This window comes from Tinamus guttatus, unplaced genomic scaffold (genome assembly GCF_059628265.1).
Source record: "Tinamus guttatus ecotype Peru unplaced genomic scaffold, ASM5962826v1 Tinamus_guttatus_pri_ptg000525l, whole genome shotgun sequence".
Taxonomy (NCBI): domain Eukaryota; kingdom Metazoa; phylum Chordata; class Aves; order Tinamiformes; family Tinamidae; genus Tinamus; species Tinamus guttatus.
The window spans coordinates 527,121-544,584 of NW_028289059.1; the positions used below are offsets into that span (position 1 = coordinate 527,121).

Here is a 17,464-nt window from a genome sequence, read left to right on the forward strand (position 1 = left end):
ATGCTTGCTGGCCAAACAGTGGTGTTTATTGTTGTTCTACTGCCAAGGTTTTAATTTGCCTGTTTATGCCTTGCCCTGCAAACCTGTGTGACAGGGTAGCATATTCATGGGCAGTCCTGCTAATCAGTCAGTTGGCAAAAAGGGCGTTTTACAAGCACAGAACACTTGAGCTGTTCTTGCTATTTTAACACCAATTTATAGCTAATCTAGCATGGATAGCTATGGTTAGAAGGAACAGGAGTGTCCTTTTCTCCACGTATTTTCTGCTGAAGTTCGTATAATTTAGCTACATCAGAGTATCGTAGAAGGCTGATTAGGGTGCCTGCCAAATCACATCAGCTTGAGAGGATGCAAATGAAAAAAAAAACCCCTTTGTTTCTAGTCTTATCCCAAACCTCTCCACTGTCCTTACGTGGATCATCCTTTTTCATTAAACATCTACACAGTAGTATTTAGGAGCTTGCTCAAGAGTATATAATTTGTGTACAAAAAGGTACTTAGATAAAAACCTTCATATCCCTTGTAAAATTGATAAGTATCTTCTTCCAGATGCTGAAATGCAATCAGCAACATTTTTTTTTTCCAGACAGTCCTTCACGATGGAGGCCCATTTTGAGAACAGTAGTATGGCAGGTTTCGTTACTAGACAGGCAGCTTCAAGGATGGCAGTGCAGGTGTTCTACCAGCCAACAGGGAGTAAAAGCAGTTGTCTGGCTGCTATGTGACCAAGAACATGGTTGGATAGGCTCAGTATAAACCTTTAGGTTATTGGTCTGTCTGATAACAGTGCTTCGTATTCCTTTAGACAAATAGGGTGGTACATCTGGAAGAGCACGGTGCTCGGGGCTTTGGTCTTTGATTCAATATGCTGGAGTTCGTTCCTTCGCAAGTTGCAACATTTGTATTGATTCTCTTTAACATTAGGTGAAACACCAAAATGAATGTTTTCTGTCCTTTAAAGCAGTGTAGATTGCAAGATAAAAAAAAAAAAAAGAAGTGGGGGGGAGGGGGGCCCAATCCATAGATGTCTCCACAGATTCGCAGAGGAATATCCATCTTTGTTAACAGAACTTTTTTTTTCCCTTCCAAGTCTCAAAGACTCATTTGGGTCTGATTTCAGGAGACATGGATAACTGCCTGGTGCTGCTGGAACGGCTGCGAGGCCATGGCCCCAAAGCATTCTGTGCTGACAGCAAACTGCTGCAGCACCAGGCTTATTGCTGCAGTTACTCTTCAGAAGCTGCAGTGAATATTCTTTCCAGGAGCAAAAATCACCATCCTGGCTATCTTGTTCCTCCTGAAGGGAATTCTGTTTTGTTTTGTTTTGTTTTAATGGAAGAAGCATCCATTCTTGTGTAGCAAAATTCAATTTTACCTATACTGTTGTTAAACTTTGAGCCAGGCTGGATCTGAGAACACTAGTCTGTGGAGTGATCTCCCATGGGAAGCAGAGGCTAAGAAAATGTTTGCCATGTTGTAAAGTTCAAAACACATTGGCACCTTAGGAAAGGGAGAGGATGGTTCTTGGGGTCTCTGCTGAGAGAGCTTGAAATAAAAAGCAAATGATATCTGCAGCCATACAGCTCTTAGCACATGCAGAGAATACTGTACATGATATTCCTGCTTAGCTGTTTCCTAGCTGAAAAATGCATCACCATTGTGCAGTATTACAAAACGTTGTTCATTTCATATAGTTGGGAAAGGGAAATGAGAGGGCAATTAACAAGATTTTGCATTAAAATTTTAGCTGCTCTCTTGGCAAACATGAAAAGACGGAGTTTAAGGAACATTTCCTGGCTGAAATTGGAAAGTTGTGTAAATCCAAACTATCTTTGAAGCAGAAATATTTCTGCCTATGGTCATCAAATAATTTGCATAACTTCAACAGTTTAATACGTTTAGAAAATACAGATTGCTAGAAGTTTTAAAGTAAAGACAACAGATGGAGACCATTTTTTTAAATGCTCTTTTTTCCCCATTTATTTTTGCTAAGCTTTTTTGTATTCCTTCAAAAGAAAAATAAACTATGAAACACAGAGAAAATCAAAAATTTAATAAAAATATATCAAATCATTTTAGGAAAAGGTACACAAAAATAAATACCATAGTGATAGTTAAGTATAGAATAAAATATTGGATCTCTCTTATCTAGCATTTATCAAAAAGGTGCCTGTTTTCTTTTCTTGTGCAATAGAAAGTAGTTTTAATGGAATAAGGTTATAAAGAATTCCAGTTTCCTGCATACGAGCCCTTTTTGAGCTGTAGTATGGTCACTGTGGTTAGAAAAAGAATCTTTGATCTGTCTTCCTTAAGTCAACTGTGGGGGAAAAAGTGGTTCAAACTAAAGAGTATTTCTAAAACCCCCAAAGATTAGGACAGTGAAAACAGAAGTGCTTTGCTGGAGGTGGTGGTAGGGAGAATAGGAGGCAGAAGCACATATGCTGGAAAAAAAAAGAATACAATTAGAAGAGAATGAAATACCTTTTTATTACTTTCCCCTTCCTTTCCCTTAGGGAAAAGTCTGTGCTTACGGCAGCAAAAATTTCAGAAAGTCAGCTCAGAGTGATGGGACAGGCTATAGATGCTGCAGGGTTCATGCATAGAGGGGTCAGGGGCACTCAAGTTGCTTCTTACCTGCGCCACCATGGACCCAGAAACTAAATATCTGTGCTCAGGCAGTTATGTCCTGTGAGAGCCCCATCTCAAAAGCCTTTGACTCTCTACCATTGCTGCCTTTCCTTTGCCCGTTCTGCTGTCATCGTAGTTTCTTTCAAATCGGTTAACCTGGTGTTGCTCCTGCTTTGGGTTCCCCTGGGTTTGTCTTACTTTTGCTGCCCCACTATGCCCTCTGATAACTGGGAATTCATAGAGTAGTAAGGCCTCTGATCCTACAGTGTTTTCTTGTCACATAAAGGGGTAATTTTTAGTCTGTTCTGTTTCTTTTTCTCCCATCAAGCCTGTGAATGTTCCCGTTTCGGAAATAATTGCGATCCAGTCAGCGGCCACTGTATCTGCCCTCCCAATACTGTTGGGGAGATGTGTGACAAATGTGCACCCAATTACTGGGGCCATGACATCGTCAGTGGTTGCAAGGTGAGTGGATCTCTATTTTCTCAGTGTTGTGTCACCTCATTCCTGTGGGGTATGTGCAGTAGTTTGTAGCAGGAATGCACTTTTAAACCTAAAATTTGGGTCTGTGTGTTGTGAACTTTGGTATCAGGCTATGGTTTAAATGTTGGAGTCTCAGGTATGCAGTCTGTTTGTAACACCAGATAGTAGGTTCAGAGTCCTGCTTGAGTCTGTTCCTTTTAATTATGGTTGTTATGGCTTTGTTTAATATGATTGAGTTGATTACCACAATATTATGTAATGTTGGGATATTCCGTTACACGTAGTTGGCAGTGCTTTTGCAGAACAAATTTAGTTCGGCCCTGGTTATGGTACCTGTGGGAATTTGTACTGGAATTTTATTTCTGAAGGGTTTTGACTTGTGTTTAAAAGACAGTGAAGAAAGAAAAGAAACTACAATCTTAACTTAAATGCACTTTCTTCCTATGCCCTTATTTAAAGGGGGAATAAACCTCATTACCGTTTAAAGTCCTCTTATTCCAGTGTTTGACATACAGTTAATGAAGAATGGGAAGGGAAGCAGGAAAAGGAGAAGAGATAGGAAAAAAAATGGTAGTATGTCAAAGAGGCCATGAAAATTGTCAATAAAGTCAGCCCTGAGCTAAGGTGAGCGCTATTCAGTTAAAGCAGAGAATTAGAAACAGTGAATATTGTGCCAAGTTCAAATACCTCCTCTTCTCTGCCATTCTCATTGGTGACAGGAGATTTATAGCACAGCTGCAATTACTCCAGAAGGCTATATCTTGTCTGAACAAAGTCATACCCCATTAGTGTTCTTTCTTAAAAGGCTGTTTATCATGTAGCTCAGGCTGCAAACTAATTATCAAGAATGTTTTCTTTCCTGTATGTATGGAAAACTCCTTTTCTGAAACCCCTGCTGTGCTGCTCTGATATACACTCTTGGCTTCTGAAACCAGCCTAATGAGGTTGAAGACCTTTGTTCGAGCTGCGGGATATATTTTCTGTTTGTCTTATATATGAGTGCATTAGTATGGCAGATCCATGGCACCATCTAAATTAATAATGTTCTATCAGCCCACATCTTCTCTTTCAGTATGTTGCAGCTAATTTCCCCAAAGTGAGATGTGAATCTCCTACTCCATTTGCACTCTCTTCATAAAAGATTTCCAAGGCTGTCATAACTCAGGAGAACATTGCATAAAACTGCCTTATTGCAAAAAAAAAAAAAAAAAAAAAAAAAACCATAACATTTGATTGTAATTTAGGTTTGAATATTGCACACCAAGCTATTTCAGTGTATGGTGAGCAATTTGCTTCCTAAGCTTTTTGTTCAGATATATCTTGTAGAATAAGGTTCTTTCTGTGAGAAGTTAGGTAGTAGTCCCACATTTAACCATTGGTTAAATAGTTTCTCTTGCATGCAGTAAAGATTTAATTTGACTATTTTATTTATAAATTTGCCCTCTTTATAGATAGTCTCTTCAAATCAGAGGAAAAATGCTGTAAGCATTCATAAAAGAGCTTTGCTTATAAACTGAATCCAGGTTTCTGCCCCCTTTCTCAGTGTTGTGTCCTTAATTTTAGTGAGGCTATGTCAGCTACTGTAGGAACCTATACAATTGTCAGCGAGTTTGCTCCTGCAAGCTGAACCTCTCCCTAAGAGATTCCAGCCATATCGCCAATGACAGTGGATGTCCTGTGCTAACTTTGCAGTACAGTCACAGTAATAGCACGGAGAGATTCTTCTGTTCTTTAGAAGCATGGAGCATTCCCTGCTACTCGCTTCTCTCCTTAATATCGAGACACCCTGGCAAATCACCTATTGCTGTGATTACCTGCCTGGGTAAGCCTGATTCTGTGAGCAGGTTTACCTCCTAGTACACCACAAGAGTAAATCTCTGTTTCTTACTGTGTGAATTACTATCATCTCTGCGTCCTGTTTGCACAAAGAAAATAGTCATCTACCTAGTGGATAAATTATAATCCCTGCACTAGATGTCAGAGGGACCAAACGTCCTTGAGCATTTCCAGTTTCATCAAAACCATCTGAACGTGACCTACATAGGATTTACACGGGCTTACTATTTTTGTTGTTTACTTTGTCTCCAAATTATCCAAGTGTCCTTGACATTGTTGGTTTGAGTTCATTGCCTAAATTATTAATGAGAAATAACACATAATCAAAACAAAAAGTGTTGATAACATATATATGTATATGATATGTTTAGATATAGATGTAGTATGATTACCTGAACTTTGTTGAAAAATGATGGATGCGTGGCCTTGTAATTCGGACATGCTATGTTTAGACAGAGGAAATTCATTACTGTATAAAGAATTTTATTCACAAATAGTTGAAAGAAGGGAATTACTTGCTCTTTCTTTTTTTTTTTTTGTTGGTTTTCTGGTTTTACTTTTGGTGTTTTTTTGGCAGAGGTATGACTACAGTTTTCTCATTGTTTTCCTCCTCTTCAGTCCTGTGACTGCAGTGCAATCGGAGCTTTGAGTTCTCAGTGTGATGTAAATACAGGCTGCTGCTTCTGCCGCCCTGAATTCTCTGGGGAAAAATGCACGGAGTGCAGGCTGGGTTATTGGAGTTACCCGCAGTGTGTTGCCTGTGAGTGCTTCCCGCCAGGGACCAACCCACAGAGCTGTGATGCCGAGTTGGAGAAGTGCTCGTGTGTTGATCGCACTGGCCAATGCAGCTGCAAGGTAGGACAATGAACAGTGCAAGCTGGTCAGGTGAGGAATTTATTCCTTTTTTTTTTTTTTTTTCCTTGCCATTGAGAGTAGAAGCAGTCACATCCAGCTGTTTGCCATCCTATATTTGTTAACTCCTCTAGAAGTCCTACAGGAAGACTGGCATGCTTATCAACTACTTTTTCATACTCTCCTTTCCCTTTGTATTTCTTTCTCTTCTTACAGAACTGTTATCAGTTTAATAACATTCAATACAATTCTTGTTTAGCCACTTGGCAAATTAAAAGCAAACTTATCACTAATAACGACATGTACCACTGCTCTAGTTCTTTCTAGTGAATTGACTTAGAGTTAGTACTAATGTGTAAAATGCGTGGAATTTACCCCAGAAGTATCTGTTCTGAATAGACGGCAGCCAGTTTAGGGTCACTAAACTGAAGACTTTAGGCATCCTCTCCCACAGCCTTCTTATTTGGAAGGAGATATGAACTGGACAGCACGCTGTTGGGTGGGTTGGAAACTGACTGGACTGCTAGGCTTATAGTCAAATCAAAATTATTGATAAATCACTAATTGGTGATTTGACATCCGGTAGGCAGCTAGCAAGCAGAGTATCCTCAGGGCCAATGCAATTCAGTATCTTCATAAGTGATGAGATAAAATATGAATTTGTGGATATCAGTGATTCAGAGGATGTAGAAGTTGATGGTCTGAACAGTAGAGCTGAAATCATGAGAGTCCTTGATAAACTTGAGGACTGGGCCAATAAAAAACTTACAAATTGCAGTAAGGACATGGGCAAATTTGTGCACTTTACCTAGAATAACTGCAAGCATCAAAAAAAAAAAAAACTATGAGGTAAATGACTGAGTAATGAACCTGCTGAAAAGCAAGTGGGGGCCAAAGGAGGTTGGCAAATGGAATATGAGCTAACCAAACACTCTCATTATAAATAACACAAAATGCATACTGAGCTGCATTAAGAGTGTGGCCTGCAAATGAAAAGAAGTCACTTCCCCACTCTTAGTGCTACTGGACTTCACTGGGAAATGATGCCCAGTTTTGGGACCCCCAGTTAAAGAGCATTTTTGAGGAACTGGAGAGGATGCAGAGGGTTGCAGAGTCTTAGAGCACATCATCTGCAAATATATATTGAGGAGTTAAACTCTTTCAGTTTGCGAAAAGGATCCTAAGGAAAAATCTAATAGCAACTTATAACCACTTCAAAGGGTAGGTGCAAAAATGATGGAGTCAAGCCCTTTTTTGGTAGTAGCAGAAGATGTGACAAGAGATAATGGCTGCAAATTGCTGGTTGGAAGTTTTGGATTGAACATTAAGAAAAAAAATCACTAGGAGGGTCAAGCAACATTGAAACAGGTTATCTAAAGAGTTTGCAAAATCCTCATCCTTGCAAGATTTTAAGGCTTGGTTAGACAAAGCCATCGCTAATCCGATATAGCATTGGTGATAGTCCTACTGCCAGCAAGAGTGTTTTTTTTTTGAATTACCTTCTGTGTTTTTGATCTGTTCTGCTTCAGTGACTGTATTGACACAAAGAGCTGGTATTTATAGGAGAATGAAATTTAAATTATTTAACTGCCAGATAAGCCTTTTGTTAATTGGACACCAGTCTCTTCATTCTGAATGTATGGCGTCGGTGGAAGAATTGCAGAATCACAGAATAATTTAGGTGGACGGGAATGTCTGGAGGTCATCTAGTCTAGCCTCTGGTTTGAAGCAGGTCCAATACAATCAAGTTGCTGAAAGAATATTTGCAAGATGGAGATTCCGCAACCTCTTTGTGCAAACTGTTCAAAATAAATAATTGTGAAATATTTTTTCCTGATTTCTAATCCTAGTATTCCAGCTTCCTGTGTTGCCTCTTATGCTATGACTGTGCACCTTTGAGAAGAGCACAACTCTATCCTCTCTATAACCCCCAGCTAGGTAGCTGTAGACAGTGGTAATAACAATAATCCCCTCTAGCATTCCCTTCCTAAGGCTGAACATTAAGAGTGCTTGTAGAAAGGTTGCAGGAAAAAGCGAGTTCGTATTGTATCAGTGGAATTCATGGCTTTGAAGCCACCTCCTACTGAACAGTTTGGCCCTTCATGTACTCTGCTGGTGTATTTGAACAGAATACATCATGTTCTGTCTCACAAATACCGTTTCTTTTGATGCCGAGACCATAAGAAAACTGAAGTGGGTGAGCTATTCACAAAGACTGTCTGAGAAAAAGCTGTTTCCCAGCCTAATGATAGATGTTTGTCCTATGTCATCCTCTGAAATAAAAAATGTCTCAGTTCTTTCAGCCTCTCACGTCATGTGCTCCAGCCCCCTAACCAACTTACTGGCCCTTTCCTTGAGTAGCTCCTGTATGTCAGTGCCTTTCTTTTAGGTCTCACAAGTGCCAGATAGAAAGAACAGGCTTTCATGACTTTTTTCTTTTTTCTTTCTTTTTAGTATAAGTGTATCCTTGATGATCCTTTTAAGGCTGAAAGTATCTACTTTCAGTTACTTATTTCCATGTTCCTGTTAGTCTAAATTAACAGTATATGTTTAGATAATCCTTAAGGATGAGAAACTGTGATTGATATAAAATAAACTGCAGAGCAAGTAAAATTCATAAAGGATGACAGAAAATGAACAAATAATATTAAGTTGACAGATTTTTTTTTCATGGTTTAAATCTGATGTTGGTCAACCTTTGTCTCATTTATTATGAGAGCTATATATTGAGAAAGTAAGATTTTTATAAAATGGTAATTGTTCCAATTTAAACCTGCTGTTACTGCTGGAAAAAAAAAAGAAAAAAAAAGAAAAGAAAAGAAAAGAAAAGAAAAGAAAAGAAAAGAAAAGAAAAAGAAAATGAGCTTTTGTAAACTCAGGAATCTCTTTAACCCTGACAAAAAGCAGAAAAATCTAAGCTACAGTATAGGCACATTTGCTTATAGAAGTACATGTGAAAATGAGGATTAGAAATGGTTAAGTTTGGAAAGTTGATTTTGTTGCTTAGGTTGGTTTCTTGGCATTACTCTCAGGAAAAAAAAAAAGACAAACCAGTGTTTTTTTTTTTTTTAAATAGCACAGTCTTAGTATAAAAGTGATTTTAAAAGGCTATGCATAAATCACTGTGTATCTAGCTCTCTCCAGTATAGCTTTTTATTTGGACTAATTGAAAAATGAAAATAAAAGCATTGACATTGTAACAGTGAAACATTTCATCCCTTGTTAATACTGCTCAACGATGTGGAAAACAATCAGATGAAGAGGGGAAAGCTTTTCTCTACAATATTTCCATTAAAGTATGTTTCGCAGCAAGAAGGTTTAGTATGGTACTTTAAATGTTCTAACTTGTCAAAGCTAATTTCTGCAACACAAAAGGGTTGATTAACCCTGTCAATTCCAGAAGGACATATTTTTTCATATCTTATCAATCATAGAATCATAGAATGCTTAAGGTTGGAAGGGACCTCTAGAGGTCATCTATTCCAACCCCCCTGCACACGCAGGGTCACCTAGAGCACGTGGCACAGGACTGCGTCCAAGCGGGTTTGGAAGATCTCCAGAGAAGGAGACTCCACAACCTCTCTGGGCAGCCTGATCCAGTGCTCTGTCACCCTCACTGTAAAAATTTTTTTCCTTAAGTTCCTGTGGAACTTTTGATGCTTCAGTTAGCAATCAGTTAGCAAGCATGCTCCAAAAGTACAATCTGAATTTTCTGTGTATGCTGTTATCAGTACAGAGTCAGCATGCACTTCTTGGAGTTGTTTAGTGGATAAAAGTGCCATGATTATATTAATTGTATATATTTGCATACCCACATGATAAGAGACTAGAAAGCTGCTTGAATATTTCTTAGCACTTGTTGTTTTCTTTTTGAACCGTGTTGGTAGTGCACCATGTTTTTATTATTACTATTATTATTATTATGACCTCTAAATAAAGCTACTTTTTCTCTTTTTTCCAGGTTAATGTGGAAGGTGTCCACTGTGACAGGTGCAAGTCTGGCACATTTGGTCTCTCTGCCAGAAACCCACTTGGCTGCAGCAGTTGCTATTGCTTTGGCCTGACTACACAGTGCAGTGAGGCCAAGGGGCTGATCCGCGTGTGGGTGAGTAGGGAGCTGCTGAGCCATGTAATGCGATAATGCTGTTTCCTGCTGGCATCTTTTAGTCAGGCACAGAGAGGTAGCTAGAAAATGGCCAAACATTTACGCAGTCACTTTCCTCTTTATACTTGGAGAAGTGGAAAGAGAGGGTATGTTCCATTAAACAATGAGGGTCAAGGCGTTGAAAGTAAATAAACAGATAAGAAAGCCAGTGATAGCACGACAGATGTCAAGCCAAAGAAAAGCTATTAAACCCCCTCAAGAAAACAAGTTAGTCATGTGTGGGGAAATTATGCTGTGTCAATCCAGCACACTGTAATGTAATCTCTGGTGTATGATACAGTTTCCCACCGTGTATTCAAGGTTAGTAGATGCCTGCTGTCAACCATTAGATATACTGTGGTTCGATTAATGTCTTGTTTATTTTCATTTCTTCTTTTTTTTCCTTTTTAATTTAAAAAAATAGCTTATTGAAGATGCTGCTCTGTTATATCCGGGAATGGAAGGGGGAGCCCATGAGAGCAACCAGAGGGCCCTCCACCCTTGAAAGAGAGGGGGCCTTGGGATCCAAGGCAGACTGAAGGTCTCCATTTATGGCACAATGAGCACAGAGCAGGTGCCGAGACTGCTGCTATCTGTCCCTGCTGTGCTAGCTCCTTAATTATATTCTTCAAGAGCTATTTCTAATTGGAAATGACTAGTTGACTCCACACACATAGTCATATCTCTGCTAGAAAGAATGTCTTTCATAGTGGGGATGTTTGGTTAGTGACAAATCAGCTAAAGCTCCTGACTTGCTTCATGCACAAGCAGCAATCAGATAATGATACTTTAGCCTGAATGTCAAGATATGATCTTTCATTGAAGAGTTCATATCTCCTGGTCAAGGTAACATGAATGACATCCATTCTTCATGTCCTTGTCCAGTCCAGTAGGACATCTTTTGATCTAACCTAGTCTTTCACATTATTTCGGTCTTGCCCATCATACACTGGTAGGATGAAAAGGAAGGGCTGTAAAGATGATAAGTTATGAAATTTAATCAAGTTTCATGACAGCAGCAGTTCTGGAAAATTGTGTTTTGACCTTAATGGATGCACAAAGTAGAAACATAGTTTAAAACTCCTGGTTACTGTCAGTCTCTTGATTGATTTCCTCTTATCTTTATGCTCATATGCTCAACAAATGTGTGTCCACATCTTGTCTAGTTTTGCGTGCTCTGAACTAATTCAGAATTGATTCAGAACTGTAATTGATTCAGAGTTTGGATTCTTCCAGCTGTTAGTGGCTGTTTCCATTACTCTCAGCTGGCTCGAATGACATGTGACATATTTAGACGAACTTCTGTATCGTCTCAGTCTGTAGATGCTTCTGTAAATGAAAATATCCACATTCTTTAAAAACAGTGCAGGGCTTGGCTGAATCTTCACCATCTGATTCTTATCTTGTGAAATAGTCTGTAGATGGGATGTAGATGATTCTGTGTTAGTTTTGTTCCTTTTCCTGACAGTAATTTTCATATCAGTCCTTTGTGTTTGTCCATATACATCCTGTAATACTTTAATCTACATTGAATTACTAAGACACTTACTACAATTTTTGTCCAAAATAATAATTTCCCTGTCATGCCAATGAGCACCTTTCAACAAAGCTAAAATAAATAAATAAATAAACATTTAAGTGGCATACTTACATTTTTCATTCAAATTTAAATTCAGATTTAGGGTAATGTAAACCATAAACCCTCACTCTCTGCATATTAACTGTAGAATATTTAGCTCAACCATTGCATGAGAAGCACAAAGAGCATCAAATAGTTCATTCCACAGTTCTGCTGATGTCTAAGTACTGAGTAAAAGTGATTCTTAATGTAAATTTCTCCAACTCCGAACAGTGCAAGACTAGAATAACAGAATCAAATTATGTTAATAAGATTCATGGAGTAACTCACTGATAAAAACTATTTTAAACAGTATTAATAAGTTCTTTGTTACTATGAAGACTGGATGCAAAAGGATGGAGGGGGAAGGCATTATTATCACTGCTTCTTCTCTCTCTGAAGGAATAGTAAGACACAGGGCTTTATGACACAGGGCAAAATTACTTACAAAGTTTTTTTTTTAAAGAGCTGAAATTTAAAGGTCAACTTGGCTTTCCATCATGGGGAAGAACAAACTTTATTTTCTTCTTGATTATTTTGAATATGCGTAGCTGACCTTGAAGCCAGAGCAAAAGGTTCTGCCACTGGTGGATGCAAAGCTTCAGCGCAGCACCCTTTCAGGGATTGTATTCCAGCCTCCGGAAATAGTGGCAAATATAGAACAGGTGATTCAGGACCTTCGCTCAGAAACTCTTTACTGGAAACTTCCGGAGCAGTTTGAAGGACAAAAGGTAAACATAAGATTCCATTGAATACTAGGATGGATTTATAAATATATATAAAAAATATATGTCTCTGTGTATGTATATATGTTATATATATCTATATATACGTGTTTGTGTGTCACTATATATATGTATATACACATGCATACACATACATATATCGTTTGTATTTTGTAGTGTCTTTTTTTCCTTCCACTAGGCATGCTCTCACAGACTGGAAGGTGCTTGAAAAAGTAAATGCTGTTTTATTCTTAAAGAAGGTCCTCTCACTTTTCATCAAAACCGTTAAGTCTATAATGTATAATATTATTTTAAATTTGATATTTACAGGGAGAAATGTAGAATTCCTTTTCCATGGGATGGATTGTCTCATTAAAAAAAAATCTTAATATGTCTCTCTTTTTTTTTTTTTTAAATTCTTATTTTAAAGAAAGTGTAAGTTTCTCGGGGAGAGGGGAAATGATTGAAAGTACTTCCCTTTGGAGATTATACATCTCTGTCTCTCCAGTTTATTTTGTACTTCTGATATTTCTGGATTTGGCTTATGAGAGTGTAGCTATTCCTCTCTCTATGCACAAACTTTGTGACCACTAAGCCACGCACAATGAAACAGCTAGCTTTTTTTTTAAAGCATAATACAATAACAAATTGCTGGTGGATATTTCCCAGCACAGCCCTTGTCCTCAGATAGCTCTACAAACACGTACTGCTATTTTCTACCACACAGGCATTCATCAGATTGCGCACAGGTGCAAAGTGTATTTAGCTCCAATGTATGCCCAGAATTTATTTCTGGCTAACTGAAAATGAGATTCCTCTTTGTACTTTGTGATTTGCTTTGTTAGCTCAGCGCTTATGGAGGGAAACTGAAATACGCAATCTACTTTGAAGCACGGGAAGAGACAGGTTTTGCTACTTACTACCCCCAAGTCATCGTGAGAGGTGGACCCCCTACACACACAAGAATTATTGTCCGAAAGGTGGCTGCTCCTCTCATCGGGCAGCTGACGAGGCATGAGATAGAGATGACAGAGGTAATGTTTCCTTCTGCTTCATTCCACATCATCAGCACTTGATTCTTTTTAGTGCCATTAATCATCTGATTTTGTATTACTGTCTTTTAGCATGAATGGGAATATTATGATGATGACCAAAGAGTCGCTAGGCCCTGGGAGTATCACCAGGATGATCCAACAATCAACCGGACGGCCTCTCGGGCAGATTTTGCATGGAAATATTATGGAGATGACTCAAGATACAGGAGGACTGTATCCCGGGAAGACTTCCTGAATGTGTTGTATGATGTTCATTACATTCTTATAAAGGCTACTCATGGCAATATCATGAGACAGAGCAGGTAACTATTTCATGCAAATGGTATGGAATAACACAGTAGGCACAGATTAGCCAATGGAAGTTTCAAACTGAATTTTTATTCATAGAATAAGCTATAAGCAGTTGCTGAGAAAGAAGGAAATTAAATTTTTAAAAAAATAAATCATAATAGATAAATTAGGTCTTTATTTTCAGGAACCTAGAACAGAACAGAAAACACACATAAACACACACATCCTGAAATAATTCCATAGTATTTCCTTAATAAATGTCTGCTTTATGCAAATATGAGACTGTAATTAAATATGAATGTAGCATACGAAAGAGTTGTCTCATGTAAGTTGATACTGAATAAATAGCTGAAGATGAACAGAATACTACTTTAATGAAATAATGCTTAATTCGATAGACTAGGATCATATAATTTCAATATTTTCTGTATTTTCTATTCAGTTTACTCATACATAATGTGGATAAAACAGAGAGAATGCTTACTAAATTTAAAGTGCACATGAAATTAAAAAGCTATATAATCACATTAGATAGATTGCAAAAGTAGAAAAATAATACAAAAAAAAAAAAAAGATTGGATGCTCTCTTAAAGTCTCCTGCAAGATTTTACATTTTGAAAGTAGTAGTCAATTGAACAAAGTGCAGAAATGGAACACAAATTAATTGTTCTTCAAAAAAGTATCTGTTGTTTATAACAGACCAAAAGGTGAATGTTAAACAGTAGTTATATGGCCTGAAAAAAGGCCATATAAATTTCACCCCATACTAGCAAAGTCTCACCATCTAGTTTTGGATATTGTGGTTAAGGAAAAATTAGTTAAAGAGTTCAAAGGATAAAGGTGAACTTGATCAAAGGTCAGAAAACACTACGTTGGCGAGATTTCTTCAATAGTTAGAAATATCTTAAGATGGATGAAAAGTTGTCACGAAAAGGAAGAGAAGGATCGATTCTGTACTGCCATGATGCATAAATCAAAAAAGAAATGAGGTTAAATTTCAGCAGGAAAGATTCATGTTAGAGATAAGAGGGAACTTTCTGGAGATAGCAATGTCCTGGAATAGATTGCTGAGACAATTACTAAGGTCTTTTGATAATGAAATCAGCCTATCCTTCCCAAACAAACATTATTAGCAAGAACACAGGAATGATTGATCCTGTGTTAGACTGGAAAAAAAATAGGTAGTGTTCAGATTATGATTCTGTGGTAAAAATGATGGCCTAAAATTATTTCTAGATTGTTGATTACACATATGTCTGTATAAAAATGACAGAAATATTAAGGGTCATTAGTAGGTGAGGTTACAGTGCAACTTTGTAGCATTATGAGAGTGTAAACAGCCATTGGTGCTTCTATTGTTTTTATTTATAATATGTCATTTAAAGAAAAGTATCCATACGGCTTGCATGTGCTAGATGCTGCATATAACAGTAGGTAGCACAAATATTTTACAGTGTGGTTTTTTTCTTTTTTTTTTTTCTTTTTTTTTTTTTCATTTTGGCATAGTCCAATTAGGGAGTTCCCATGGAAAGGGGTATGAAACTAACTAAAGCAACTTGAAAAATTTGAGAAGTATTATCAGTGTTTTCTGTATTTCCCCAGACCTCACTTACACGATATACCCTAATTCATCTACAGATGGAGGAGGTGCGTGTTATTCTAGCTAATGCATCATAAGCGAAATCATCAAGCAAAGCTTTTCTTCCTGCCCAACCAGTAGCAAAGTAAGAGGCAAAAGAAACTAGGGACAGTAGAAAGAAAATGCTATATATGAGGTCCTTTTAATTTTGTTAAGTTTTTTAGTAGTGCCTTACTTCCACACCTTTCAAAATCATCATTTGAAAGCAGCAAGAAACTAATAAACTGTAGGAAAACCTTTTCTTCCAAAAGTCAAGGCAGTGACAGGAAATGGAAACATAAAATGGTCCAGTTAACACAGTAGCACTGTATTAGCTATATAGCTTAGCAGCAATATGACTGTTGTTTCAGCTTCAAAGCTGCAACATTACTAGTGATTTAGAGATTTCTGCCCAGAATCCAAAGTCAAACATTTTTCTGCTATTGTGTTCATTCTGTTGTCCTCATTTTCACATTTACCACTCTAAATTGAAACATTTCTTTTATTAGATTTTGTTTTGCTTTTCAGGCAACTGGGTTGTGATAATAAATTAGTTTGAATTGGAAATATGCTTTCAATTTGACTGTGAATTATTGCAATATCCCCGATACTGATCAGGTAGCAGTTGTTAGACTGCTTCCTATCAGACATGTTCCAAGAATCAGCCAAGCCTGACCTTCCTTAAGCAACATTTTCACATAAACAACAGGTAGCTTTGTGGTCCCAAAGTATATTATTATGTAAATTTAGCTTTCTGGCAGTAAATAGTTCTTTGCAGCACACAGATCATTGCCTCAACCTTGAAGATGAGAGGGAGGCAGATTTCATTCAGCTTTTTTTTATATTATTATTATTAAATGTATGGAGATTTCAATTTAAAATAGCATTGACACATCAGATCTGAATGCTTTTGCCCTGATTATTTTGCAGTCTTCTGTTCAGGTCCAGCTTCATTCATTTTGGTTGATTTTTGTTCCATTTCTCTGCTCCGCTCCACTGAACTTCTTTCTTCAAACAGCAAAAATGGAGCAACAAGCTTCAAGTTACTAGATTATTTAGGGATGTTGCATTGACACAAGATCTTAAGAGGTAGAATTCTGGTAACCTAAAGTGAGTCTCAAAACACTCTCTTAGTACAACAGTGAATGCTTGCTTTTTCCTTCTGTCAGTTCAACATCAGTGTCAGTGCCTAGATACCAACGTGCAAAAGAAGAATCTCACCCAACAGTTCAGTAATAGAGGAAGTAAGTGAATGGACTGTGAGCATGAACAGGAACAGTTTCCTGAGGAAATATTTGCCTTTCTCCTAGCATTAGGCCTGAAAATTTTGTGATATTTATTTGAATAAGTATAGCTAATTCCGCTACAGTCGATTCATTAAATGTCTTAAGACAGATAAAACCATATTTTCATGTTTAATGCTAGGAGAAAGACAAACGTTTTCTCATAGAGTGGCATTATATTTAGAAGCATTATAATTTACACTATTCTGCCATTTTTATTTATGAAAGACAGTAAGGGCTTGCAGATCATAATATTCATCTAAATATATATTTTTAAGTAAGCTCAAATGCTTACTTAAATGCTGCAGTCTGCTGGGATTAACTGTACTGCATTAGAAATAATGTTTGCTGTCATTGTCTGCAATGTACTTGAACCATTTGGTAGGTCAGTATGCATGCTGGGAGGACAGGGAGTGGTTGGAAGGCAAGGATATTATTATTAATACAATCGAACAAATATTTGGAAAGTTGAAGTGTCAGGTGCTCTACCATGAAGCATATCCATTTTGACATTAACAAATGCCTCTGTGTTGAGATTGTTTGTTTGTTTTAAATTGTTTGCTTTTGCATCCAGATGATCCTAAAAAAATGCAATCTGGCTCCAGATCTTAAAATTATTGCTAAAAAGGCAGCTCTCCAATGCCTTTGAACTCTTTTCTAAAGCTTGTTAGCTTGCTTTAGTTACTGGCATAGATTTTATTTTTTTAAATAGTAGTCTCATTAAAAGCTCATTTAGTGCACAATTTTATCACTGTACCTCTGAGAATCATGAATTGCAACTGCATTTAGTATGTGACTTCAATTTCTTAATGAGGCCCTCAGAATGAGGAATCACATTTGAGTTTTGTTACTGGATTGTTGAAAAGAAAGAGAGAGAGAGAATATAGAATGAAGCAGAAGAGATTATTTTGTTATACTATTGCTTAGAAAT

General features: G+C 37.4%; 1 protein-coding gene across 1 annotated transcript in view; it reads left to right on the plus strand.

Moving 5' to 3' along the window:
* Positions 1-17,464, plus strand: part of LAMA2 (laminin subunit alpha 2) — a 336,063-nt gene that overhangs the window by 220,595 nt on the left and 98,004 nt on the right. Inside the window, exons 23-28 of the mRNA XM_088533890.1 lie at positions 2,957-3,093; positions 5,566-5,802; positions 9,761-9,904; positions 12,113-12,292; positions 13,132-13,320; positions 13,411-13,643. Coding sequence (XP_088390016.1) covers positions 2,957-3,093; positions 5,566-5,802; positions 9,761-9,904; positions 12,113-12,292; positions 13,132-13,320; positions 13,411-13,643 — 1,120 coding nt within the window. The remainder of the gene's footprint in view (positions 1-2,956; positions 3,094-5,565; positions 5,803-9,760; positions 9,905-12,112; positions 12,293-13,131; positions 13,321-13,410; positions 13,644-17,464) is intronic.